Source organism: Chlamydotis macqueenii, chromosome 20, assembly GCF_036417535.1.
Source record: "Chlamydotis macqueenii isolate bChlMac1 chromosome 20, bChlMac1.mat, whole genome shotgun sequence".
NCBI lineage: Eukaryota > Metazoa > Chordata > Aves > Otidiformes > Otididae > Chlamydotis > Chlamydotis macqueenii.
The window spans coordinates 10,679,694-10,707,509 of NC_141575.1; the positions used below are offsets into that span (position 1 = coordinate 10,679,694).

General features: G+C 49.5%; 2 protein-coding genes across 2 annotated transcripts; one reads left to right on the forward strand and one right to left on the reverse strand.

Moving 5' to 3' along the window:
• Positions 1 to 314: 314 nt before the first annotated feature.
• On the reverse strand, positions 315 to 11,705 carry NELFB (negative elongation factor complex member B). Its single transcript, XM_086764025.1, has 13 exons — positions 11,576 to 11,705; positions 11,168 to 11,331; positions 10,876 to 10,975; positions 9,897 to 10,127; positions 8,779 to 8,964; positions 7,271 to 7,383; positions 6,498 to 6,600; positions 5,437 to 5,532; positions 3,949 to 4,091; positions 2,961 to 3,067; positions 1,874 to 2,015; positions 959 to 1,067; positions 315 to 704 (listed from the first exon to the last, which is right to left on the reverse strand). The coding sequence occupies exons 1-13, from the start codon at positions 11,675 to 11,677 to the stop codon at positions 567 to 569; spliced, it is 1,734 nt and encodes a 577-aa protein (XP_086620151.1). The 5' UTR covers positions 11,678 to 11,705; the 3' UTR covers positions 315 to 566.
• A 2,813-nt stretch (positions 11,706 to 14,518) lies between these two features.
• Positions 14,519 to 27,813, forward strand: LOC104486326 (ectonucleoside triphosphate diphosphohydrolase 2). Its single transcript, XM_010128989.2, has 9 exons — positions 14,519 to 14,632; positions 16,747 to 16,864; positions 18,538 to 18,688; positions 19,406 to 19,565; positions 20,999 to 21,223; positions 22,268 to 22,540; positions 23,385 to 23,480; positions 25,623 to 25,757; positions 26,795 to 27,813. The coding sequence occupies exons 1-9, from the start codon at positions 14,519 to 14,521 to the stop codon at positions 27,023 to 27,025; spliced, it is 1,503 nt and encodes a 500-aa protein (XP_010127291.1). The 3' UTR covers positions 27,026 to 27,813.
• Positions 27,814 to 27,816: the final 3 nt, after the last annotated feature.

Sequence of the window (27,816 nt, forward strand, 5' to 3'; positions counted from 1 at the left end):
AGTCTCTCCCCACCTTTCCTGCAGCCCCCTTGAGGCACTGGGAGCCGCTCTCAGGTCTCCCCGGAGCCTCCTCTTCTCCAGGCTGAACAGCCCCAGCTCTCTCAGCCTGGCCTCACAGGAGGGGTTCACACTACCTGCTCAATCATAATGGATGATCTTTTAGGTCTCTTCCAATCTTGATAATAATTCTGTAATTCTGTGATTCTGTGAGTTAAACACTCATTGATCAGCTCTTAAAGTACAGTTTAAAAATACAAGATGCCAAGCTTAAAAATACGCATTTTCTTTCTGAAAAAAAAATGTACAGTCAGATGTTAAGTGGACCTACAAGACGACAGCTATCTTTAAGAAAAGTAAACCTTTGCAATGCACTGCATACACATTTTTCTAACCAGCAAGAGCCAGTGAGTTGGGTAAACTGCAGTGCTTCCTGAAAGAGCTTCAGTGGCTTTTTTTTTTGTTTCCACTTCATAGGCAGAGACACTGGAAAGGCAGCACAGCGCCTTCACGCTGCAGAGCACTAGGTTAGTTCTTCTCCTGTCTCACTCGTGCACTAGAGACGCCGCTCAGCGTGAGGCTGGTGTGGGCACAGTGGGCAAGGGCAGTTCCATGGAGGGAGTCTCGGTTACTTCGGCTGGACTTGGCTTGCGAAGCTCCAGTTTCTCAGTGAGTTGGTTATAAAGCTCCTTCACAGCTTCTCCACTCTGCAGAACAAGAATTAGGGAGGGGAAAAACAGAAGAGTCATACTTCATTCTCGCTGCTGCTAGCTAGAACACCAAGCATGCAATTACCCTGTGTGTTTTAACACAAACCACCGCAGAAAGAGGAAGCTACGAGGTAATTAACACACAGCTTTGCACACTTGGAAACAGAGCTCATGTTACATTAAGCAACGTCTGGAAAGGCAGCTGCTTTCATTTGCAATTAATTTTCCCTTTCTCATGCTTGTCTTCTTACCTGCTTGGTGGGTTCCAAAGCCTTCTGGAGAGACTCTAATTTGGCAGGCGCCACTTTGTGATGCAGATGAAGCAGCAGTCTTAGCACATGTCTATGTACGTTCTCCTTTCTGCAATTTTAAAGCAGAGTAACTAACAGAAACAAACACCATCTTGAGAAGAAGAAAGCTACAGCGACAGTACCCGAGTAATTCACACACCCACCGACTGGCAGCTTTGTTACAATTTTCAAAACACTTGAGAATTGTAGCCTGCGTGCTAGAAGTGCTAGCCCTGCCTTACACTTTCAGGCAATCCATGTAATTATTCAACAGGAGTGGACTCACTGCAGCAACCGTGAGGAAGGAGGGGGAGATGCTACGCACAGACCGTAGCGCTCAGCAGCAGCTATGGCTGGACAGGCCATGTGCACAGGCAGGAGGATGTCTGTCCCTCCACGTGCCAGGAGGAAGTGGTAGCAGTGGCAGCACGCGCTGCTGTGCCTCAACAGCAGTTCTAAGTCACTTTTGGGGAAGCCTCCCGGAGGTTAGACTGGTCTGCAGGCCACCACTTGAACCACACTGACTTAGCAGAATTAACAGATACAAACGGATTTTCTGCGTGCAGCTGGTATTGCAGAGAGCTGAAGTTAACTCTTCACATTCACAGCTACTGCAAAGCCTGAAGGCTATTGCCTTTTGCAACTCCAATTTACAAGTAACGAATCACAGTTTAGGTAATAATTTACAATCATCACTTAACAATTTTGCTGATAAAAACTTGATCACAAAATACAAGCCTCTCCTTAAAGGAAAACAGCACCAGGCTAATATTTCCACTATATGTGAAGAGTCTGCTGAACTATTAAACTGTAGTTCGAAGCACTATAACCTCTCTTAGCAATCCCGTAAACTCCCCTAAAGAAAATCAGATTTACCTTGAGCAGGCAGTGAGAAAGAAGCCATCAAAGAGACTGGTGCAGAACTCCTCGAGCGAAAATTCGTCACCCAGCAGCGTGAGGTTACCAGTAAGCAGATGCAGAAAAATATCACTGAAAGCCAAGTCACTGAATGTCTCAACTGTACAACATGAAAAGGAAAGAGACCGAGCCTGATGAGGATGTGACAAAACCTGACTACACAGCAGATGTTCCTGCTGAAAATTTTTCAGTGAGATTTCCCTAGTGGCTTTTAAAACAGGTAGCTCAGGCAGGTGGCTTTGATCTTCCAGACATAAAAGATTAGGAGCAGAGGGGTGAGAAGAATATGTAGAAAGCCCATGTCTCCACCAAGGCTGAGGTCGCATAGCAGCTTGCTCCTGCCAAAATCACAACGTCCTCCCCTGCTATCCTTCACCACCCTCTGTTCATGGCCACATCCACGTCCTTGCACTTCTCAGATCCCATAGTGAGCGGATCCAAATCACTTACCAGTGGAAAACTCACCCATGTATGTGAGCTGACAGTTCAGCAAAGGGTTCAAAGAACAGAGCTGGGGTGAGGGAGTGGGAAGTTAAGCCCCCCCACCACTACTGGGACCTGCAGTTCCTAAGATTGCTTCAAAGCTCTCATGCAACTTACCCCAGATAAGTCAGTGAAGAAGGGAACCCCAGGAAGAATTTAAGGCTGTGCTCAGTCCTGTTTTGTTACAGGTTTCTTCACCACGGAAAGCCAAGTCCCAGGGATTTCTGGCCATATGCAATTAGTATGAGCAGCAGCAGAATTAAGCCACCTGCCTTTTATCTTTCAGATTCATTCCAAACGGTTCTCAGCTAATCCCATTGTTAATACAGCCTTTGATCTAATGAACCCCTGACCTTCAGCCACTATCTCTCAACTCTTGGATCATCAGAAAAGTATCCAAACTGCAGACAAAGCCAAACGCTTCTGCAGGGTCTTACAACTAAGTCACCAGAAGAGCCAAAGTCTTTGACCCCGAAATCACTTTCACTCCAGGTCTACTTGCACCCTGGGTGTCCAGTACAAGGCAAACAGGTACAGAACAGAAGATGAGACAAAAAGTTACCTAGTGCCGGGAGGAGCCGAAGGAAAGCGTTCTTGTTCCTCTGTTTCGTGATGTGAAGGATGTAATACAGCCCAATCTCACAAGCTATTCTGTTGTCCTGCAAGAATCTGTTACGGCAAAAGTAAAGTTTCTTAATTGATAAAGCTAAAACAGGTTTTGTGTTTTATTTTCCTTTAAAGTGGGTTTAAATTACCGTTGGAGAGCAATCAAGCAGTTACAGCAGTGGCTAACCTCAAACCCACTGAAGAGCAGCTACTCAGTGACGGAACAGATGATCACCACTGTGTTTACGGTAGTAAACACGGTCCAGAAAAGCTCACCATTCAGCAAACAGCACGCTGTCTCACAATCAGTTGGATTTGATTGTGAACATTTAGAACAGTATTAACGGTAAAGTGCTGTTCAAAACGGGTTTGAGAAGCCCAAATACTCAGGATACAGTACTCCAGATTCTGGCAAACTGGTAGGAATTGTGCTGGAAATTACCGCAAGATCTGAGTACAACAGAGCACACAGAGTCTTTATTTTTTTTACATCCCTGGAGTGATAGGTTATCAACAGAGAATAAGTGTCTGTGTAACAAAAATACAAGCTTTGCAATTTACAACAGCACTACAGAGCCAAGCATGGGTGCTCATCCAGCCGCACCCAAATATCACTGAAACACTCGTCCTTCGCTGCTCAGGAAGCCACACAAGCAACACGTTTGAAAGCAGTAATATCAAATACTTTCATATCCAATCTGCCAAAAGAATGGCCATTATAAGAAATATTACTTTTTGTAGACAAATTTTATTCAAGGAATCATGGTGGAAACCTGTTCTGCTAAAGGAAAAGTTTAGGCTTGACTAAGTGGGACTAAATCTTACCCCAGAAAGTCCTCACTTTACACATACAGTATTTTTTCCTGTCAGCGCTGGCTGGCTCCTCGATGTTTTGCTTTGGTAACACAACTGTTCGTACAAAGGCGAGAAGGCAGATTACGTACTTGGTGAAAGCTTCAGGAATGGCGCTGGGGTAGGGAATTGGCCCCTTCTCCTCCGAGGGCAGCTTCTGATCCACATTGAACGTGTGGTCATCCACCACAAAGGACATCAGCATAGGCAAGAACTTTGTGATCAGCTCAGCTTCCTTAGAGGGATGGAGAACAGAGGGGAAAGAACAATGCTTCCGTCAATCAGTTCACGCCACATCACGGTCCTTGAGTACCGGAACAAACAGTGAGGCAATATTATGAGGCCCATCCTATACTTAGGAAAACAAGCTTTCAGACATCCAGTTCCAGTTAAAATTCTTGAATAATTCACTTCCACATGTTCCACTGGTAATTAGGAAAATTGTACTTCACCTCATCTACAGAAATATTCCTGCTCAAACTCTTTCTTTTGAGAACTACGTAGCATTTCTTCTGAGAGACCTTTTCCAACACTGCTGCAAGCACTGCGTGTTAAGGATGGTACTACACTGCTTTTATCAACGCTTACACATAATTCTGCTCATTCCCTAAACTGACAGGGATCAACGCATAGCTAGAATAGCAACAACAAAAAGCACCTCCTTGCACAGGCAGACCAACCTCTGCTGTATCAGATTCACAGGGGGGAGGTCACAGCTCGCGGCAATCACAAATAGAACAGATTTTAAACACAGATTTGGAGATCCCCTTTAGGAAGGAAAAACGTTCACAGTTTCTCTCTAAGGGATTCATGAGAGCACCTCTGCAAGTTAAATCACAGCGCTACTCTTGCAGTTTCTGCCACCCTCACTGTTACAATACCCTTCCTGTGGTACATTTAAACGTGCAGACAGTAACAAGTATTTTGGAGACTTCGAATCTCCCCCTAGGCAGACGTTTGCTACTTTCAGAACAGAAACAGTAAATTTCTTCTGAGAAACAGTCCCGCTGTGCAACACCATGCTTAGCCTTCCTGCCATCAGCTGAACATACCTGCTCCCCAACTACACTAGGGCTGCCTCTAACACAGGACAGAGTATTTTCAAAGCACGGAAAGACTGTAGCTGAGTGTGGCGCTACACAAAATGCTACAACAGATATCTGGAAGGGAAAAACATTTTTCATGTCAATGAAAACTTGCTCAGCTGCTAACAGAGTTTCAGACCAGCCTCTGAAATCCTGCTCTCCTCAAAAAAAAAAAAGTAAATATTTGTAACAAACTTGTCAACTGTTTAGAAGCTCCCAGGAACAAAGAGCAACCAGTGCAGAATTTAATACAGGTACAGCTTTACTATAAAACAGTAAGGGCCAGGCATTCACGTAAATAAAAAAAACAGATAAACTATGCTTACAACATGTCCACCTGAGCTGCTGCTCTGTGACCACTTACATGTTTTTTCTAAAAAAGCTATCATGAGAGGTATGCAGAATGAATGTTAGATCAGGGAGGCAATACAATAATAAATAAGTCTAAATGTGTTTAATTATATGTGTTACACTCTAAACATCAAAATGGCTCACCATTTTTGGTTCCTTGAAGACTTGACTGTCAATCATGTCCCAGGCACCCTGTCCCAAAGACAGCATCCTGAGGAGCAGCAGCAGATCCGGGCTTTCCTCGAATTTTAAGGGGAGGAGAAAAACAGCTATTTTGATCTTCCACAAGTTACACACAGAGATATTGATTTGGAGGTAGTAGTTTACATTCAAAGCCCTCTGGGATTAGCAGCTTTATCAAAGACTGCTAGAAGCATTCAGTTCTGTGATTTAACCGACAACCGATTCCTCAAATGGTAATCCAGTAACAGACACACAAGGGTTTGTGGTTTTTTGTAACATTTTATAATGTGCCAAGAAGTATGCAGCCAATCTGATCACGACATTGCTTTTAAACATGTCGAGCCAAATTAGTACACCAAAACACCATGTGACAGGACAAATCAAGTCATCTCAGCAGAATTAAGAAAGAGAAAATGTGTTTAAGAATGACAATGTGTTTTTTGTTTATATTGTGCCCTGAAACCAAAACAATTTTCAGTCTTAAACTGCCCTGAGGAAGTCATTCAATCCAACAATAAGATTTAACAAGTCAGGAATAAAACGAGCAAATGCCTCGCACTGTGCAGACACCTGCAAGGCTGCCCTCCTTTAAGCACCTCCCGCAGACAGCACTTGCAGGAACTGTATCACATTGCAGCCAACAGATCGGAACAGCGTAAACTAATCCATCGCACTGACTGCGGCAGGGAAAACAGTCTGCTGCTGTTAGACAAAGCGGTGGCAGGACAAAGCAGGGAGGCACATATTTTATACATGATTCTACATACGCAGAGCTGCTGGGATAGAATGAGCCATGCAAAGAATTCATTGTCACTTTGTAGAGCCCGTCTCCAAACAGTGCTCCTGCAGAGCTCTACGGCATGTGCTGCAAACGGACAGGTAGTATCACGTTTCCCTTATTTCAATTTACACACGCATTTGAGAACTCAATTGTACTTCTTCTACAGTGCCAGTCCTTTGTTGGCGAGCGCTGTTCAATTAGGACTACGGTTCAGATTAGGCATACAAGCTGCAACACTCACCCTGGGTAAGGTGTCCTGCCCAACCAAGTCCTGCAGGTGCCTTATAGTACTCAAGGCCAAGGTGTTAATGGCAAAGGGATCGCATAAGATCATTGATAAGTCCCTGAGAAGAAGTACAAATTAAATACATGTCGTATATAACAAACCAACCTACTGCACAGCTCCATACCCAGCCGTAGGACACCAGTGTTTCACTGCAGTAAGATGTTTGAGCCTATTCTTGGTTGTAATCCTGTCAGCTCCCAGCTGTAACACCGAAGTGCTGTGTGCGTGTACGCTGTATTTTCATAAGCACACACACTCTGCTGCGTTTAACAAGAGAGGCAGACACAGGGCAAGTACTGTGACAATACCGTACTGTGACCATGGAAAACCTGGATTTCTGCCTTTTGTTTCCTACAGGTGTCCAACCTTCTCCTGCCTTGTAGAAACACCATGAATGTTATTTCTTTGACTGGAAACAGCATGTTATCTGAAAACAAGTACTAAAGCTCTTCTGCACGGAAGCCAAGCAGGAGATCTCCCCCAGTCAGTTACCAGGCCACAGGGGAGATCGAGAGTGGTAGCTTAAACAGTACAAGCTACGTCACCAGAACGAGCTTGGCTATGCCCCAGTGCATGAGTGCTCACGAACACACTGGATTTGACCGCACAGAAGGGCTTCTGGCTGTTAGCTGGCTCTAGGGGAGAATTAACACCTACAGCACCTGTCAGATGTTGTGACTGCCAGCAACCCATTTTCAGTTTCTCTATAAACAGCCCAAGTGCCTTACCCCAACACTTGCTCTTGTCCTTTCTTCACTCCATCCAGAAAGCCTTGCAGCTCCCGAGCTCTCTTGTTATCCACAAACTTCTCCCGAATGCAAGCATCAAGGCACCAGGTGAACTGTTACAAAAAGAAAAAAAAAAAAAAAAAGAGGAGAAAGCTTTATGAACCACAGCAACTCGTTAAACCAGCACTAAAATATACATTGTCAGAGAAAACAGGCTCAGAATGACTTCCAAGTATCTGGAATTAAAACACTTTATTAATACACGTAGGTATGGTACCAAGTTGGTCACAAGTACAGAGGAGGTCAGAAATACAAACATCCCAGAAGGAGGTCAGAGATACCACTGTATCTTAAGCTGGTGTCACTTTCTCCCCTCCCAAGAAAGGCATTCCTTGAAAAATAAGGAGCAGCAATTAATATACGGCTGCCCAGCACAGCTGATCAATGTGGATTTACACAAGCAGGAGGCTAAGAAAGAAGCAGCATCACTCAGCAAAACCAACACGGGATATTTTAGCCGTCGCAATGCCTCTCCCGCCTTCTAAGCAGGGACATTAACAGTGGAGGTGTTTCTGCTTTACAGCTCTATTACCAAAATGGAAGACGACAGCTACGTGAAACATTTTATTTGACCCAAATCAAAGGCTTTTCTCCCCTTTCAGAAAACAGTATGTATTTTCCCCCAACATTTCAGCTATCAAAAAAGAACAACTTCCTGAGTTTTCTGAAATGCTTTCCTCGTGCCTTACTGTCCTTGCAGCAGTCACAGCTTTTTGCAGGGGCAAAATCAGGCTGGTGAAAATGATCTGTAACTTGAACAAGAACTGCTGTCAGTATACTGATTTTGGAACTCTCGATCAGAAGACACCAAAAAGCGCGCAGTAACATTTACCATCACCCTAGCACATCATCTATCCAAGCAGAATGCACATAAAACTTAGCAACACTACTTCAGAGAAACAGCCTTGTTCTAGATCAGAGCGATGCTAACCATGGGCGAAGGACCAGCAACAAGATCCTGGTGTGACATCCACAACACATCTGTCACCTCCCAATATTTTAATAGCTTAATGTTTTCTTACAACTCAAGATCCAAAGTATTTAATGTTGCGCATGCAGTTTCCCGACAGATGGAGTATATCACAGCAGGCACAACTGGGAGGGACACAAGCTTTGGTTAAGAACCCAGACCTAGCTCATGTTTTTGATCATTTTTTTGCAGCATCTACATAAATCAGATCAGATGTTTTTAACACTGCACAAGTACCATAAATTTGAATGATTTATGGGTTATGAAATGAAAGCAAGCTGCTGGTTAACCAGGATTAAGTTTTCACCTGAAGTTCCAAGGAATATAAGATGACTTTTGGATTCAAGGTCCGAACTCTCTTCACAGAGAGGAGTCATCTTCTCTGGGCTGAAGTCCTGCAGGGCAGCAGGTATGCACAGGAGTGGGCGAAACAGAAAATTCTCCAGTAATACTCCTATCTGTCCCACATGTTTAATACCTTATGACAGGGGTCAACGGTGCAGATTTCACTGATTTCCAGGTCATGCAGCGACATGAGGAGCTCTGCCCGTAGTGTGCAGTAATGAACGTTCCTTGTCCGGAGGAATAAGGTTCTCAGGAACTGCAACACCATATCGTAGAGCTTCACGTTCTTCCCGATCATCTGGGTCAGCTTCTGAACCACCTAAACTCAAAGTGGAAAAGCGTGCACTCGGTACCAGGAGATGTAGATTGTGTATACGGAGACTCACTCCTCCTATGCCACTATTCCCTCCCACATCACGCCTGCCTGTGGGCCCCAGCCCATCTCCTTGGCGTGGCTGTGATGCCAGCTGATCTCTCCTTTGAGCAAATCCAACTCACTGTCTTGGAAAATTACTTACTGGTTTTATTTGCTAGGGTTTCTGTAGCAATCACTGAGCAGAATCAGCTCAGAGAAGGGTCTGACAATCACGACAGCTACAGGTTGGGGAGGGGAGGAGCAGCACCTGCCCTTTGTGTGGCCGAGTGTTGGATCAGCTCAGCCACCTCATGTAATTCCACTCAAAGAGCAACTTCTCTGAATGCCAGCTTAGCTACAACTTCCAATGTCCCTTTCCATTTTTACAAAAAACAAAAACAAAACAAAATAAAACCAAGAAAAGGTTTTACTGGGCTACGTCCTTGTTAAAAAAAAAAAACAACAAGAAATTTAAGAAATTCAAACTGATTTGATAGAGATGCTTGGCCTTCAGAACAGCTGAGGTGTATTAAAGCCAGACTGAGCAATAAAAGAAAACAATTTTGCCTTGCTGTTGTTTTTTTTTAAAAGCTCACAAACAGCTTAGAACATTAACCACTTAATCTACTAACCACAGCATTGATTAAATAATTAATAAGTATTTAATTATTAGTTACTAACTAATAATTTAATAACTATTACAATAATTCCTGCTGCTTTCATCAAGTTACACAGGAGAAAACGACCCGGTATTTCTTACAAACACTTTGTCTAGCCAAACAACTTCAGCAGCGAAGCTGGGCGGGCGACAGGGACACGCTGTTATTTGATGAGGTCGACTAAAAGCTGATGAACTCCATCCACAAGCATGTTGTAAGCAGTTTCCTTGTCCTTACCTCTCCCTGACGTCTTGTTTTGGGAGATGGACTGAAGAAATTGTGTAAGACAGAAATGTCATTGCTGAACAGAATATTTTCTTTCTCCAGGATGTATTGCTTCAGCAGGGGAGACACCTCATCGCCAAACAGAGCCTGGTTATCCTGCCAGATCTGGCGCTTCACCTCCACTGCACACGCTTTATACAAATCCTTATCAGCCATTACTAACTTCAGCTTCTTCTCGGGGACCTAGGATCAACCGAGCAGTTAGCGAAGCGCAGAGCAGCTTACCTGCTTAGTAATGAGTAACTGACTACAGCAGACACCCAAACCATAATCTCAGGCAGTCTGGTAATTTACACAACAATGCAACTAAACAACGGGAAATGTCACAGACATCTTTCCCCTTCCCTGCTCCTGTAACAGTAAGCTGGTCCGAAGACATTTAACTTCTTCAGCAACCAAATTATGCACCAAGCTTCTCCTTAATTTTTTCAAAGAGGATAAGACTTCCTTTAAACCTCTGATGCTAAGACTTAGGGTGATGTTTCAAAACTCAGCAACTTACAAAAGCTCTAGTAGCAGTTTTGAATCCATTACTTTAAGTACAACATGATTCTTTGAATAAGCGTACTCCCAGAGATTTTTGTTTCACAGATCTGAATCTCACTCCTGACTACTTCCAGTTGCATTCTTCAAATCTTAGTTTTCACTGATCACAGATTTGTAAATCAGCTGTGGAAAAATTCACCTATCAGGGAATAAAATAGGGAAATAGTCTAATTTGATTATGAAAACATAAAATGCTTTTCTGAAATAGCGTACTAAGCTGTTACCAGATACAAGAACGCAGTAAATCTTCAGTCATTTCCCAACACTGAAAAACAAACTTGCGGAAGGGCTGCAGACGGAGCACGCAGCCCAGCCGACAGCGCGGCTAACAGAAGCCGTAGAGGGGAGCCGTAAGAGCACAGACCAACCAGCAGAGCAGTTTTACCTTGGGCAAGTGCTTCATGACACACATTACCACGGGCTGGATGGAAGGCATCTTGACCAGGGAAAAGCTCTTCTCCAGGAGATCCTCCAGCTTCTTGTATCTGAAAACATGTAAGAGCAAGAGACTAAGTACCAAGTTACAGCAAAGGACCACAGGGGCTCACCTCAAAGCCTCTGCAACTTTATCCCCCAGGAACCAAAATCTCCTTTGCAGGACTCACGCGTTCACTATTAACTAATTTTCACACAAATCCCCAGCTCACTCTGAATAAGCAACAAGACTGCCGACAAACCTCTCCTCAACCTTCCCCTCCAAAGCGATGGCTGAGACCCTCTCCAGCAGCTTCTCCCTCAGCTCGTCGAAAACCGACTGGTGGAACTCCAGCCGCGGGGTGCCGTGCAGGTCCAGGAAGGGCAGGGCCGACTGCAGCGAGGGCAGGAGCACTCCATTTTCCGTCTGCTAACACAAACACGGGACAGGGGCGGAGGCGGGGGTCAGCCGGCTCTGGTAGCCAGCAAACGACAGCAGGGACTGCTAAAGACATGCCATTAAAAAGTAAAGAGGAGGGAAAAAGACCACAAGAGAGACCCCACTTCGGGCCTTCTCGTGCTCCCCACGCCAGCCCCGGCCTCTCATGGGCGGCCCCTGCCAGGGGCCCCGGTGCCCCCCGCCCGGGCATCTCCATGGCGACCCACCCCACCTGGAACTGCTCGATGGCCTTCAGCGGCTCCGTGCAGTTGGTCAGCGTCTCCTTCAGGTCCTCGCCGTTGGCCACCCCCAGCTCCTGCAGCCCCGCGTACATGGCGGCCTGGCCGGCCCCGCCGGGCCCACTCCCGCCACAGCTTCTCCCGCGGCCCGCCCCGCTCTCCGGTCCCCCGGCGCAGCGCGGTCCGGCGCTCTTCCCCGCCCCGCGGAACCCGCTCCGCCGCACAAAGGTTCCGCCGGCTCTGCCGCGGGGAACCCGGTCTCACAGAACGATTAATGTCGGACAAGACCTCCTGGACCAAGTCCAACCATCAACCCAACACCACCATGTCCGCTAAACCATGTCCCGAAGTGCCACATCTACACGTTCTTTGAACACCTCCAGGGATGGTGACTCCACCACTGCCCTGGGCAGCCTGTCCCAGTGCCTGACCACTCCTTCCATAGAGAAATTTTTCCTGATATCCAACTTAAACCTCCCCTGACACAACTCGAGGGCATTTCCTCTCGTCCTATCACAGTCACTTGGGAGGAGAAACCAACACCCACCTCCCTGCACCCTCCTTTCAGGCTCATGTAGAGAGCAATGAGGTCTCCCCTCAGCCTCCTCCTCTCCAGACAGAACAACCCCAGTTCCCTCAGCCGCTCCTCATCAGACTGGTGCTCCAGACCCCTCACCAGCCTCGCTGCCCCTCCCCAGATGCGCTCCAGCAACTCAACATCCTTCTTGTACTGAGGGGCCCAAAACTGCACCCAGTATTTGAGGTGCGGCCTCACCAGCGGCAGTCTCCCCATGTTCCCCGCCAACACCCGCCGTGCCGGGGAGCTCGCTGAGGCTGCCTGCCGCACGCCAGGGAAGGCGGCCAGGTGCCAGGGCCCTGGCACACTGCTTTGGCTAACACCACTATGGAGCGTGGCAGCAAATGTCGGGGTTCCTGCGGGTGCGTGAGGTGTCCCTCTTGGTGAGGCGGCTGCGAATTTTGGCTGATCCCTGTCAGACAGCGATGAAAATAGGAAACGCAACCAAAACGAGCCTCACAAAGGAGAAGTGGCCTTTCCTCGTTCATGATTTGACTTTTGCAGCCCTGTACTTTCAGGATAGCGGCTACAGAGTGGGGAGGAGGAAAAATCCTAATGTGTCCTTTGCAAGATCTGCAGCCAGGCGCCAGGGCTGTACAGAGCTGCGTCAGTCCAGCCCATCACAGAAACCCCTTCGGCGTCTGCTCACCAGTTAGTATAAATATTGAGGCAAAACCTCTGCAATTTAGAGCCCCCGAATCCACTTGGGTCTGTTGACAGACCCCCATGAACCCTGACAGCTAGGTGGGTGACAGAATGGAAATGCTCTGCCATTCCCAGCCATGAGCTGCTGTGATGCCCTTAGATCCCCCATTTCCCCTCTCCATCTCCCCGCTGCCAAAGCAACCCCTGCGCCGTTTGAGGCCCACGCTGCTCTGCCGGCGGGTGGGCTCTGCGGGAGCGAAGCAGGACTGGCCTGGCCACGGCAGGACCTGGCAGCTCCTCGGCAGCTGTTGGACACCCTGAGGTGCTGATGGTCTATCGCAATATTTGTATAAACTACCACGACCAGCCCAGGGGCATGAGCAATCGGCCAACCTGGCCTTGAATACTTCCAATGATGGGCCCATCCACAGCTTCTCTGGGCAACCTGTGCCAGTGCCTCACCACCCTCACGGTACAATATTTCTTTCTTATGTCCAATCTAAACCTACCCTCTTTCAGTTTAAAACCATCACCCCTTGTCCTGTCACAGGACATTTGCAGATGCATTCCAGTTGCTGACCAGCAAAATCTAAAGTCTGCAGGAAGATGAGGCAATTCTGGCACTTTGCTTAAACAACTCTAATACAGAGATGTGCCTCCAAATACCCTTGCAAAACCAAGAAGGTGTCATTCCTTTAGTTCTGCAGACAGAGGCCTGGCTGGTGAAGTCCTCTGGTGGGGACAAGATGACTTTGCCAATTAATGGTCCAGCTCACACAAAAACACTTTGTTAAAGGAATTGCATTTTTATTCCTAGAACCAGTCACTGTGGAACCGTTAGGGACAGCCTGAAAGAAGCACCTCTCCTGGGACTAACACATTTTTCTTCAGAAATTCTCTTTTTGGGGACATCTCTTTGTGGCATCGGGAAGGCAGAAGCAGGCACGTGTTTTGTAAAGTCTGGGGGTTGGTTTTGTTTGAGGGGCAGGCTGTCAGAAAGGGGCGTACAGTCACCTTTGCTGAAGGTGAGCAGCCCCTGCCATCTCCCCACCACAGCAAAGACCAAACCAGCCAGAGTCTCCTGCGGGTGGAAACCCAAACGGGCAGATGTTTTCCTGTCCCGAGTGCCGCCCGAGAGCGAATGAGGAGGCAGGAGCAGTCTGAAGGAACCGGGCAGAGTGTCTGTGCTCTGCCCCAACCTGAGGGACACGTACTTTCAGAGAAGCACCTCAGATCCACCCTGGAGCCCTCAGATATAAAGCAAACCCAGTGACAAGGAGTTTCCCTACTTTCTGTACTTAGCTGCCTAATTTTGGCAGCTAGCCCTGCCAGGCACAGAATACCAAACGGATGAGGTTTGCCTGCTTTCTGCTTGTGACACAGCTGAGTTAACCCCACATTTCTGTTTACCTCAACCCCGTCGCCTGGGGCAGTTTCGAGGTTGCACCGCTGCCTTTGCAAAGCTCGCACTGGAACAGGCACAGAGCCGTTGTTTCATTCATCGTGCGGAGCGATGGAATGGGGAACTGCCTGCCGCGTCACAGCTTGGTCCACGCACTGCTCGTGGTCCCTGTGGCTTGGGGCTGCGCCGAAGTCAGAGTCTGGCCCCAGCCCTGCCTTTCTCCTCTTTTTAAAGGCTGTAAAAATCAACTGCTGTTAGTTTGCTGCTCCTCTGCTTCCTCTTTTGCCTCTTTGCGAAAGGAGAAAGCGCCTCATGTCTTGGCGTGAACTCCTTCCCCCCTGGCTGGTGATCGTAGGGGGTCTGACGGGCATCATGCTCCTTTGCATCTCCACTAAGGACGTGCCCATCGCCCCTCTCAGGACTAAGGTAAGGGCATCTGCTCGTCCGAGGGGCGGCCAAGCCGGGGGTCAAGGGGGGCAATAAGCAGAGAACCTTCTCCTTGTCTGTGGGGCTGCTTCTTAAGGAGAACCTGCCTGTTCCTTTGTGCAAGCCGGGCGTTTAAACTAAAACCCGGTGTGTTTTGTTGCTTTTTACATTCATTGCACTACTGACTGAGTCAGTAGCCCGAAACAACAAACTGAGGAGGGGACTAGAACAATACTGCAAGGATGGGCTTGAATCCTTCAATATGTGGTAGCTTTTCAAACCAGAAACAAGCCAACCCCTTTGGCTGCTCAGGGAAAAGGAGGCTGGATATCATCCAGCAGAGATGCTCAGTGCAGGCTCCCCAGGAGCTCCCCAGAGCGGCAAGGCACCAGTGGTGTCAGTGGAGAGAAAGAACTGGGTCCCTCTTGGAAGTTGGTAGCAATTTGGCCCTGAACTGCTGCTTCTGTCTTTAAAAAAAAAAAAGAATTACCTTCCATGCCTGTACCTCTTCTGTCCTCTCTTGATTTTAACCAAAGAGCCAATCTGCTCTACAGAGCAAGGTCAGACCTGCCCAGTGACCGGGGGGTTAATGCCCATCTGCTCTGCCTCTTGATGCTCGAGGCTGAGGTGAGATCAGGGGCACGCTAAGGTTTACTGGAACAAAAGTGGGTTAACCTGCGTGTTTAGAGATACTACCCCTCCTCCACACTCCTCTCAGAAACAAAATTTGATTTTAAAAGAACCCCTATTGCTCCACACTCTGCCCTTCCCTGGTGTTGAGCGGTGGCAGAAACGTGTTGACCCCTTCTCCTCCCTTGTGCTCCCAGCAGCACCCTCTCATTTTGTGAAGGAGGAAAAAAAAAATCCAGGTTTCCCCACCAACACCATTCATTTCTTCCTCAGCCAACATGTCCCTGCGAGAAATATGAGCTGTCACTGGTGTGGGAGGATGCCAGCAGGCTCAGGCAGGCAGCTCCATCCTCCTTCCGCATTTCTGCTCTAGCTCCCGTCCCACCAGCTCCTGGCCTGTCTGGTGCAGCTGGGGAGCTCCCAGCAAGGCAGCAGGCAGCCAGCTTCACTCGGAGGCTGCAGCCAGGCTCTGTCTTGTGCTGAAACCCTTCTGACAGCGTTAACATCACCTCTCAGGAGGTTTCTCCTCCCACTCAGTCACAGCTGCAACTATTTCTGTGCAGGATACAGCTTAGACCATGCACTACCACCTACCTCCCAGCTCTCATGAGGTTCTTTCCCATCTGCGTAGGACACGTCCCACTTTGGGGTCATGTAATATGGGGGAGAGGAGGAGACCTTAGGCTAGCACCAGGGCTATTTTGAGTGTGGGGACATCCAAAAGAGGCGCAGGCTCAGACAGCAGCAAACAGACCATAGTCTGGGCTGCAAAGAGACTGAGAACGCCCTCGGCCTCACAACTAGGCAACAGGAGAACCATCAGTGGACAAGGCATTGAGAAATCTTGCGTTCTCTGCTGCTGTTTCTGCCAAGACATCATCCCAGTCTCCTCAGGGCTGCCGCGTTGGACAGTGTATGGGCCGGTTGGCGCCAGCACTGCAGCTCCCACAGGTCTGGCGTGCAACAAGGCAAACCCAGCCCGCGTCACACCATTTCTGCAGTGGGACATCAAACAGATGCAGTGGTCTCAGGTTCCTCAGAAGCAGGAACAAGCCAGAACTCTCCGATTCTCGCACAAAACCCTTATCTCTTTTAGCAAACCAATCCAGCAGCAGCTTGAGTCCCCGAATCAGCTGAGAGCCTGTATAGTGCCGTCTCCTGCTGCTTTAGAACCTGTTTCTCCTGAGCGCCAGAGGCTTCAGCTCTCAGTGGAAGCCCTCTTCCTGATTTCAGGACCAGCTACAGAGCACGCCACTATAGGTCTGATATTTCTAGGTGTTTCTCCACTGCTGCTGCTCCTCATGTATATTCAGAAATGCAGATGGTTCCCTGCAAATCTACATCATCCTCTGGCTTGAATGTAAAATCTAACTCCAAAACTGCAGGAGCCACCCAGAATACCTACATAATGCTCGGTAACCGTACGATAACAAAGCAGCACATGCTCAGTGGTGTTTATCTAGAATGTTTCTGGGGTTTTCCAGTATGGCATTGTTCTGGATGCGGGCCCATCCCACACCATCCTCTTCATCTACCAGTGGACTACCACCAATGCAAGCAAGACCGGGGTGATCAGGGAGTGCAGGTCCTGTCCCGAGCAAGGTAAGGTGCCTGGTTCGTGCTCGGTGGTCTGTGGGACTGGTATGGGATGGATGGAAACCTAGAGATCTGTGCATGGACAATGGCTGCAGTTTCCTCAGCGCCTGTATCATCTAGCTGCACACTGAAACAGTGGTGAGCACGAAGCACAGGCTGCTTATTTTCAGCAGGGGTCTCCTCAGCACAGGCAGATTTAGCCTTCAGAGATGGAAGGCAGAGCACTTGGCAGTAGCAGGTGACAGGTTTTTTAGTCCTGCTTTGGGCAGGGAAGCACAGAGGGGCTGGAGCTGGTCCTAACATCCACATGGATCAGTGGCAGAGCCAAGGTTGCTGAGCTTCTCACCCAGGTGAGACAGGGAACAGCAACGGAGACAAATCTGGCTGCAGGGTGGCTCCTGGTATCTTCTGCCCCCTCCACGTACTCTGCTCAGTGAGTCCTGTAGCTCCAGGACAACAGAGGTGCAAAGATTCCAACTCCCTGTCCAGGGTTTGACAGCACAAGCATGTTTGTCACAGCACAAGCACTTTGGTTTCAGGTGTCACGTTTTGGAGAATATTGGGGTCTTTCTCACTAGTTTGAATCCATCTGGCCCCATCGAAGCCAGCTGAAAGGGTTTCATGCATTAACGCTTGGGGTTTTCCTTCCCTATCTCTCAATCTTGCTCTGATGTTGAAGCCCAGTTATAGCAGGATGCTGGGAAACCCTGAACTCTCAGTAGCAGGGTGCTGTGGGAGGGCAGCTGCACAACAAGCAGGGTTTGTGCCTTTGCATCCCATAAGCAATACAAACCACATAAGAAGATGCAATAAGGGCCCCCTGAAACCTCGTATGCATCCCTTGGCTGCTGCCATGCTCACTGGCTGGGGTAAAAGCAGATGGTAGCTCAGCGCAGCAGCTTCTCAGCAGCAGCAGCAAGAGGTCCAGGCAAGTCTCTCTCCCACACGCGAGCAGTTGTCCTCTGTCTGCACGGCAGCGTGGTCACAGCCTTTCGCCGCAGGGAAGCGGCAGCTCGGCCCTGTACAGGGCCCAGGGGGGCAAAGCATGTGGTGAGAGAGTCACGCAGCCAGGAAGACCAGTGGCCCAGAGGATGAGGAACTGAGGCTTTCTGGGTCGTAGTTCAAAACCAGCATGTGAGACCCCATTGAATCTTGCTGGAAAGATGTGTCAAGGCTTGCAGACAGCTTCCTCCCACACCGCACCAGCTTCCTCTACAGCAGAGGTGTCTTGCTTGCAGGCATGGGGCTCGGAAGCCACCTCCACCAACACAAGAGGAAGTGGCTGGAGAAGAGAGGTGACACATCAGCCTCAGCTCTATCGGCATGCCAGTATGTCCTTCTGCTTACCTTTTACAGCGGCGAAAGTCACATTTCTTCCTCTGTGGGCTGAGACAGCCTCAGCTGTTGCAGCAGTCTTGTGGCTGATAGATGGTCATTTACAAGACGCTTCAGAAGCGGGGCTTGGGTTCTCTTTGCGTGATCTGGGGTTTACAGGCTCGTGCTGTTTTTCTCCCTGTACCATATTTCAGCAGGACGGCTACCTGGAGGGACTTCGTCATTCTGCCCACAACAGGTCCTGTCTTTAACCATGCCCTAGGACAGCAACCTCCTGGGTAACAGCTCTCACACTTCCTCCACATCTTTCCATAGAAAATTTAATTCTTTCCCCTGGTCCTCAGGTCCGGGAGTCTCCAACTATGCATATTCTCCTCAGAAAGTAGGGAAGAGCTTGGAGCTATGTTTGAACTGGGCCTGGAAAGAGATCCCGGCAGAGCAGCACAGCCAAACCCCGATCTACTTGGGAGCAACTGCCAGCATGAGGCAGCTGAAGTGAGTGAACGTTGCAAATCCACCCCCAGAAATCAGCACACGTCACGTGGATCATTCTGTAAACACATCTCACCTTGTCTGCTCTGCAGTGTTTCCTCCCTAATCTGCTAGTCAGGTAAACCTTCTTCAGGCCCTGACATACCCGAGGGGAGCACAGCACGGCTGTCCCCCAAGCAGCCATCGGGATGACAGTCATTTGACTGCTCCCCCTCTGTGTAAACTCTGCTTCACAATTAGCGCATGGGAAAACATCTGTTGGTCTGGAAGCTGAAGTGTTTTCAATTTATGGGTGTGCAGGGACGGGTCTTGTCAGCAGGCTGGGAGCAGTGGTGGGAAGATCCACCTTATCCTACAGTTGTGTGGACCCTGTTCTCAGTCAGCTCTTTACTGGGACCTTTAACTCCTTTTAGTCACTGGGGAAAAGTGAAGTCTGGAGGGGGCCAGGTCAGCGGGGCAAGGCCACAGGATCTTTTAGTGGCAGAGGGTGCTAAACTCCTGAATTTGGGAATGGTGGCACAACTGCTCAAATCATGCCTCTGCTGCTCTTACCCTCAGTGTTGTGTGAGAGGAGAGGGAAGTAGCAGCAGGAGTGGGATTGTCATTGCGTCTTTGTGCTACTACCTAAAGTGGGGAGCACAGCAGCTGTGTCCCCACTGCAGGCTGCTCCTGGTAGGGCCCTGTAACAACAAATGTGCTTTCTTTTTCTTTTCTGTTTAGCCTCACCCATCCCACCCTCTCTGACGGTCTCCTTGCAGCCCTGACTGTGGCCCTGAAGTCATCCCCCTTTGACTTTCAGGGGGCACAAATCCTGTCCAGTCCAGATGAGGAAGCATTCAACTGGGTTGCAGTTAACTATGTCCTGGAGAACTTCTTCAAGGTAAAGGATAATCCTGCCTGAGAACTGAGCTGAGCAACTCCCATTAACAAACAGCCACAGAAACACGCGGAGGGATCGTTAAAGCCCTGCACTTTAAACAATGCTTAAGCACAACTTCCACTGCCTTTCAGAGGAGATGGCTTATATCCAACACCAGCTGGCTGAGGGACATAATATGAGATGGTTAAAACTGCACTGAAGGACTAATACAGCCTTTCATGGGCACGTTCATGCAGTTGCCCTAAGAGATGTGAGGCTTTCTGGACAGCACATCCAGGATGGCCACGCAGATAGGTAGCCTGGCCCTGGGGTGTCCACAAGAAGTCCGCTGCCCCGAGTCGCTGCAGCTATCGCTCAGCACCACTGTCAAACAGGCATTGCTGCTATGTCTGTGGGGTGCTGTGGAATTGCCACTGGAGTCCAGCTGTCCCACAGGACATCCTGTGGAGGGTGGACAGAGAAGCAGAGTCGTCTGCTGCCAAAGCAAAAGCCCAAGAAGTTGAGATGCTAGTGAGAGTACAGCTGGGGGTCCCCAGCGTAGGCGCCTGGTCTGCATTCAGAAGGCGCTCACTTAACAAAGAGAATACATTTAAGTTTCCTTTCTCAACCCATGGCTTCTCAAGCCAAAGGGTCTCAAGAACTTAAAAAGCAAAAGAAGGGTGGATTAGACTGAGTTATTGCCCATCAGGGAAGTGAAAGGCAGTTCTGATAACCAGCAGCAAGCATGCTCTGCTTAGGGAATTGCTAGCCCTGCTGCCAGCAACGCAGTTTTCCCCAGCCAGGGACAGATGCTTACATCACAAACCTTCCAGCCTGTACTGCAAACTTCAGCACTGCCAAAATCAGTTCTGAAAGACTGCAGGAGATGAAACCACAGAGTCCTTCTGACAGGAGGATCACTTTAGCATCAAGGCAGCACCTGAAGCCCATATCTGCCCACCTGGAACCCTCCTTCCCATTCCCACCCCCACCACCATCCCCTCCTCTCTCCCCTGCTCCTGCCTGCCAAGACCATTGCCTTGAACAGCCACCCATGCTGGTGAGCCCTCTTTGCTCTTGCTGGCTGTGGGGAGCTCCCTGCGCAGATAGCAGTGCTTGTACAACAGCTCCTCTGTTCCCTCCAAAGCCACTGGTTCAGCATCCTGTGCTGTGAGAAGGAGGGAGGAAAAAAAAAAAAAAAAAGTTGGCTGCACTGTAGCAGACAGTTGCTTTCTCTCTCTGTGCACTCATGCTTGCATCTGACCATGACCCAGATGCAGAAGTCTTAAGAATCATAGAATCACAGAATGGTTTGGGTTCGAAGGGACTTTGAAAGGTCATCCAGTCCAACCCCCCTGCCAGGAGCAGGGACATCCCCAACCAGATCAGGTTGCTCAGAGCCCTGGCCAACCTGGCCTTGAATGAACTGACCTCTCTGATTCTTTTTGGGTCAGTATGACTGGCGAGGACAGTTGGTCCCCTGCAGGAAGGGGATGGCAGGAGTCCTGTCCGTGGGAGAAACCTCAACCCAGCTCACTTCCAAGGTGGAAGAGAACCAGGCACCAAGAGAGGGAGTGAGGCTGCAGCTGTACGGGCAGACGCACAACGTCTACACTCACCGCTGCCCCTGCCACGGCACGGCCCAGCTCCGCAGCAGGCTGCTCTCCAGGCTCATCCAAGTGAGTATCTGCCAGCAGACTCCTGGATACAATCCCTCTGAATGACAGCGGCACAAGGTGTGGCTGCTAATGGGCAAAATGACACTGTCTTTAACAGAGGGCATCTGCATACACCTAAGAAAGCCCAGTCCATTTGTAAGACATACTCTATGCCCAAATCAATGCTCTCCAAGCAGACGCCCACTCAAGAGTTTTACTTGCAGGCTCTATTTGGCTCCTCACTTAATAGATATGAGGACAAAATTGCTCTCCAGAGGTGCTAAGATCACCTTCAGGGCGGAGGGAAGCAGACTTCCCTTGTCTTCTCTGAACTCCACAGAAGGGGAACCTAAACAGCAGCACCCAGGAACCAACTGGGACCATCCATTGGGGTATTTGTGTCCTTTGCGGGCTTTAACCCTGAAGCAGTCTTTAAAAGAGCAGTATTTCATGTTGAAAACATGCAGGTGTTTTGGTTCTTCCAAACTTTGTTTCACCTGAAGGGGAGGTGGCAGGATCTGATGCAAACTCCAGAATTATTTTAGTCTCTGACAAAACTGAATTTTCCAGAAATAAACTACTCCCTGCCCATCGACTTGCCTCCCTATAAACCAAACCCCTCTTATTTGAAACCTGAATGTCCCACATGGAGACCCACTTCACCAAGCTATACGGGGGAACTCCTAGAGATAAGAAACACGGATTCTTGAGGGGCTGAGCCATGCAGAAGGCAGACCAGAGCAGCCTCTTCTTGCAACTAGAAAGAGTACAAGATTCACTGGGATTGTATTACTGGTGCAAGGGAGAACAGGGGGGCTGGGACTCCTCAGCCTCCTGCAGCAGGTCCAGGCCTCACAGCTTGCCCTGAACTCTGCAGGAGCTGCAGCCTCACAGTTGATGACCTGAGATAAGGTTCAGCAAACCTTTTGCTGCCTGCATGCTCAATTACAACATCGTGGTGCCAGAGAAGAACTGTTCCTCACTGTGTTCCATTTTGTCTTCTTTTGTGAAGCCCTAGGATGCCAACTTCCTCTCTTCTGCCTCTGTTTTATTCCACCTCTCCAGGACCAGAGAAGTGCTAAAACCGTCTCTAATCCCTGCTGGCCCCTCGCCTACTCCCGGGAAATGCAGTGGCAGTCAGTGCGTGCTGGGCCCTGTGCTGTCAGCGATGACACATTGGACACCCCTGGCCCTGAGGAGGTCTTCAACATCACCGGCTCCAGCAATGCCAGCGCCTGTGTGACACTTGTGCAAAGCCTGCTCAACTCTTCCTCTTCCTGCAGCTTCTTCCAGCATTCCCTCGGCAGCGTTTTCAAGCCCCTCCAGACCAGGTTTCTGGTGGGTTCTCATTTACACTGGGGTAGGCAACTGGTATGAAGAACCCATGAAATGGGACCAGTTTGGTCATTAATAGAGTGGGAACAGCCATGCTGTGCCCTCTGCTAGCCAAGAGAGCCAGTGCTCTGGCTAATGCTGTGCACATGCCCTCCTGCCCTCTCCCCCTCACTGACACAAAGCTGTTCAGGCATGGACCACAGCTTTCCACCAAGGACTGCAGTAGGGCTTTCTTCATCCATGTCTCAGCAACATCTGCTTGTGAGACAAACTTTGGGCTCCACAGAGCCATAAAGGAGCTCACATGAGCCAGCAAGGATGGGGCAATCAGGAGTCGTGTTTTGAGCAGATCTTCCCAAACAAAGTCTGTAGTGAAGCTGAAGATCCTCTGCCACTCCCTTAGCAAATCCCTGGGCCTGCTCCACAAGCATGCTTATATCTGAGACTCTGAATCTAGCATTCAAAGTCATTGGTTGCTAAGCCAAGACCAACTCAAAATCCTAGGACAAACATTTTAGAGGTAGGAATTACAGAAATTTCCTCAGCTCCCTGCTCCTGAGAGCCTCCCATGGACATGGTGCTGAGGAAGATAAGGCCCTGCCTACTTATCCAGGCAGGGCCAGGAAGGCTGCTGCACGCAAGCGAGCAGTCCCGTTTCCATCTCCAGACAGCGACAGACATGCTTGTTCTCCCTGCACCCCTCAGAGGCCCCGTAACCACCAACACAGGCGCACGGAAAGGGCATCCCAGCAACGCACCCCACAGCTACTGCCACCTTCCTGGAGGCACCGTGTGCACAGATGCTGAGCACAGTCCAACCTGACGATTATTTCTGCGGCTTTTGTAGGTGATTTCTGATGCCATGGACTTCATGAGAGAAACTGCATCCTCTCCTGACTTGAGCGAGGCAGTCACCAGGCTCTGTGAAATGTCCATCAAAGAGGTAAGCGTGTGTCGTAGTTCAGCCCCGATCGGACCAGACTACGCAGTCTCTCTCTCACTCCCCCCACCTTCCGAGAGAACAGGGAGAGAAAATATAAGGAAAAACGGCTCGAGGTTTGAGATAAGGACAGGGAGAAATCCTTAAAGTTACCGTCACGGGCAAAACAGACTCGACTTGGGGAAAACTATTCATTTATTACTACAAACAGCAGGATAATGAGACAGAGAACAAGATAACCTCCATCCACCCCTCCCTCTTCCCAAGCTTAACATTATCTCTACTACCTTCCCCTCCCGAGCGGCACAGGGGGGAAGAGGGAATGGGGGTTGCAGTCAGTTCATCATATGTTGTTTTACGCCGCTGCTTCATGGTCGGGGGAAGAACTCCTCACATTCCTCCCCTGCTCCAGCGTGGGGTCCCTCCCACGGGCCACAGTCCTTCCTGAAACTGCTCCGGCGTGGGTCATCTCTTCCACGGGTGCAGTCCCTCTAGAACAGCTGTCCCAGCGGGCCCTCCACGGGCCACAGCTGCCTTCAGGCATCCACCTCCCCCGGTGCGGGGTCCTTCACGGGCTCCAAGTGGATCTCTGCTCCTCCGTGGACCTCCATGGGCTGCAGGGGGACAACCTGCTCCACCATGGTCGTCACCACAGGCTGCAGGGGAATCTTGGCCAGGAGCCGCATTACTCCTCCCCCTCCTTCTGAACTGACCTTGGTGTCTGCAGCCGTTCCTCACAACAGGCTGGTAGGTGTCTCTCAGGATCTTTTTTACATCTCATTCACTTCTCATCTCCTCTCCACTTCTTGCAGCCGGGCTGGACCGAGTCGGGCCCAGTCGGCCACCTGGCGAGAGGCCAGAGGGTGAGGCCTGCAAGGCCCATGAGGCCTGCGCCTCCCCCTCTGCGCTTCTGCCCCCGCTCAGCTCCTTCACATCTTCTCTTCTCTCTCTTTTTTTTTCTGTTTTCCCATTCTTAAATACGTTATCGCAGAGGCGTTATCACGAGACATTCTGCTACCAATCAGCTCGGCCTTGGCCAGCAGTGGGTCCGCCCTAGGCCTGGCCAAGTCCCCTGAACAAAGGGGAGCAACTTCTAGCAGTTTCCTACAGAAGCTGCCACCTTAGGCCCCCCCCTACTAAACAAAACCATGACAGCGTGGAATAACTCAGTGTGCAGGGGCAGTGGCAGCAAGGAACAGCCTGTTGTAAAAGCCCACGGGGCTCAGATTGCCAGGGCCATAACCTACTGGCTCCCCCAGGGAAAAACTTGGATTTGCCTGGTTTTTGGTTTTGGTGTGGTTGAGGTTATTTTTTGTTTTGGTTTGTTTTTTTGTGTGTGTGTGTTTTTTTTGTTTTTTGTTTGTTTTGGAGTTTTGTTTTGTTTCTTTGGAGTTTTTTTTTACTTTGAGGAAACAGACTCCACTTGTTTTCCTTCTTCTGAAATCCCAGCTGGTAACACCTGGACTTAATTAAATGAAAAGCCACAAGTACCTTTTACTGCATATTAAGGAGTAAACAAGGAGGCTGTCTACTCCTGTACATCACCTTGGTCTTCCTGTTACCCTCCTCTCCTTAAGAACACATCCGCTCAGACTCCACGGGCTTTCCCACTTCACCTGGGCCCACGGAGACCGAGCCATGAGGGAACCAAGTTCTCTTCCTCAGTTGTTGGCTTATTCGCACCTACACTGACCAGGCATCCACAGTAACATTCAAATTAGCCAATTCCTACAGGGTTTGCTAATGAGGTAGCAAAGCCCATAAGCAGTTCCCTAAAGCTTTCTTTTCTAGATAGAGGAGAGATCTTGTTAGTGCTCCTACGGAGAGAAAGGCTGCAGCAGTAGCTCAGCCTAATTACAGAGCAGAGAATCACACCAAGCAGTTCAGAGACCTGGCTGCCAGTCCTGCTGCTCTTGGAACCGCCTGGTCCTTAATAAGATGGGAACAAAGGCACTAAGAGGTGACACTGGTTCCCAGACCACAGCCCAGAGAGTGCAGGAAATACAGCTTCAGCCTGCAGAGGACACAAACCCCTCCTCCAGCCCCACAGCAGGAGAGGAGAGGTTACAGCAGCCCTGAAATTCAGCTACTGACTGTTTACTACTTTTATCTTTTGTCTCCATCTTCTTTTGGAAATGACACCAGCTGGTGAAAAAGTCCCCCAAAAGCCTGGATACGCTTGCTGATTACTGTCTTACGTCTGCCTTCATCTTTCATCTCAGTACTAAGGGATACAGCTTTGACTTTGACGGGTCTCTTTGGACTGCATTCCAGAAGCAGGTCAGTGACCTACAGCGTGGCATTTCCAGTTACAAGGGAGAGCTGGTTTCAGTAAAGCCAGCCTGTCTCCATTCCTGCAAGCCCTAACCAGCTAGGTGTCTCCAGCAAGATGATTTTGCAAAATAAATTCACAATTTCAATAAGCAAGAAAACCAGTGTCAGAAAGCTAGAGATTACCCTGGTCCCCACTGAAATGCAGATGTCAAAACCTCCGCTGAAGCAGTACCGTCTTTAAGAGCCCATGCCCAGTCAGAAAGGAGGTACGGCCCATCACCACTTAATGCTAAGGACAAACCACTGATAATATTTCCCAAAAGATGCTGCCCTACCTCTTTGCAATCACCTCACTAGTGAGGGCTTTTATCTGGCTTATAAGGTCTGAAACTGGTTCAGGGTCTGGAGCCCCTAAGGAAAGGGGGAATTGATTCAATTCCTCCTCTTCACAAAAGAAAAGAAAGCCTGTTCTCAGACCCCTTCTCAACTCACCAGCGAAGGCACGATCCCACTGAGCAGGGCCACATCAGCATTCAGTCAGGCGGATGGCGATCATCAGACCAAGGCAACGTAACAAGGCAGGTCCAAGGTGCTTCCAGGGAGCCCACTCTGGAAAGCCAGAGACAAGCTGCCCACAACATAGGTCTGAGGTTCAACCAGGCAACAGGGCCAGAGACAGAACGACCCCCACTCAACAAAGACCCAAGGTCCATCTGGGAAAACCAGTCAGTGAGCAGCAGACAGAGCAGCACACACCTACAGCACAGCTCAGGAAAGGGGCAGCTGCCCAAGCCAGAGCTTTAATGGAGCTCCCAGGCCCATGGGCAGCGGGGTGGGTGGAAGCCCCAGGTGAGGTTAGTCAGGGAAATTAAGGCCTTGGAGTGCACTGGGGGAACTGAGGGTGGGAGACCTCCTCATTTCAAGCCTAATCCTTGGATCAGTCTCAGATAAAGTATACAAGGCCTTGGTCTGTGCACAGAAACACAGCTGGGGTCCACGCTGTCTGTCTCTCTTCTGACCTCTCCTCCTTTTTATTTCAATAGATAGGTGATGCATCGTCTGCCTGGACGCTTGGGTACCTGCTGAGTCTGACCAACACCATCCCCCAGGACAGCCCGAGCTTCCTCAAGGGGATTGAACCAGGGGTCTGGTCCTTGCTCCTCATCCTCTTTGTCGTGCTGCTCACTGGCTCCTTCATGCGCATCACGTACCGAGTGATGGTCAAGGAAAGCAGCTTCAGTAACAGGAACAGCAGTGTTTTTGATGACAACTGACAGCTATTCCGGGACTCAATACTCCTGCCAGGGGACAGTCACAGCGTACATACAGCAGTCACACAGGTGTAAGTCACTGGACGACGCGAGTGATTTTCCTGCAGGACTCCCAGAGCCTCAGTGCCTTATTTCAACTTGCCAGCACTTGCACTACTGTGCACTGAGATGAGGAATCCTGCTCCGCAGGAAGCCCGTGATTCCTGGTGGATGGCAAGCCATGCGTTCTCCAGATGAGAGCAGCCTGCACAGACCTTGCTTGGGCTGCAGCTGAGATTACTCACGCCAGCCTAATGAAACCATGCCTCCGAGCAGGCGGGCCCTGAGCTACTGTAAAGGTAATGTTCAATAACCCTGTCTGATCAGGAGAGGCGCTATCTGAAAAAAAGCGCTCTGTCCTGTTCTGTGCCCACAAGAGAGACGATACCTGCAGTGTCGCCACTAGTGAAGACCGGAACAGCGTTAAAACCGAATCAGAATGTAGCAACCACCTTGCTGGCATGTTCTAGGGAAGAGTGCAGGTATGTTCTGCCTGCTACTGCTGATCTGCCTGCTCTTCCACCTCAGTGACAGTGTCCACGCAGCCCTTCCAGCAGATGCTCCTGCTGCCGAGAATCCTTCAAAACCAATGGGTTTTGGTCTTGGTCTCTACAAAATGTGCAGGGCACCAAAGGAGAAACAAAAGGCACAGACGTGCAGCTGAGTTCCTGCCTCTCAGCTGAGTCATGGCAACGCAGGGTTAAAACTGCCAATTTAAACTCTTTAACCAGGACCTAAATGAACACGTTGCATTT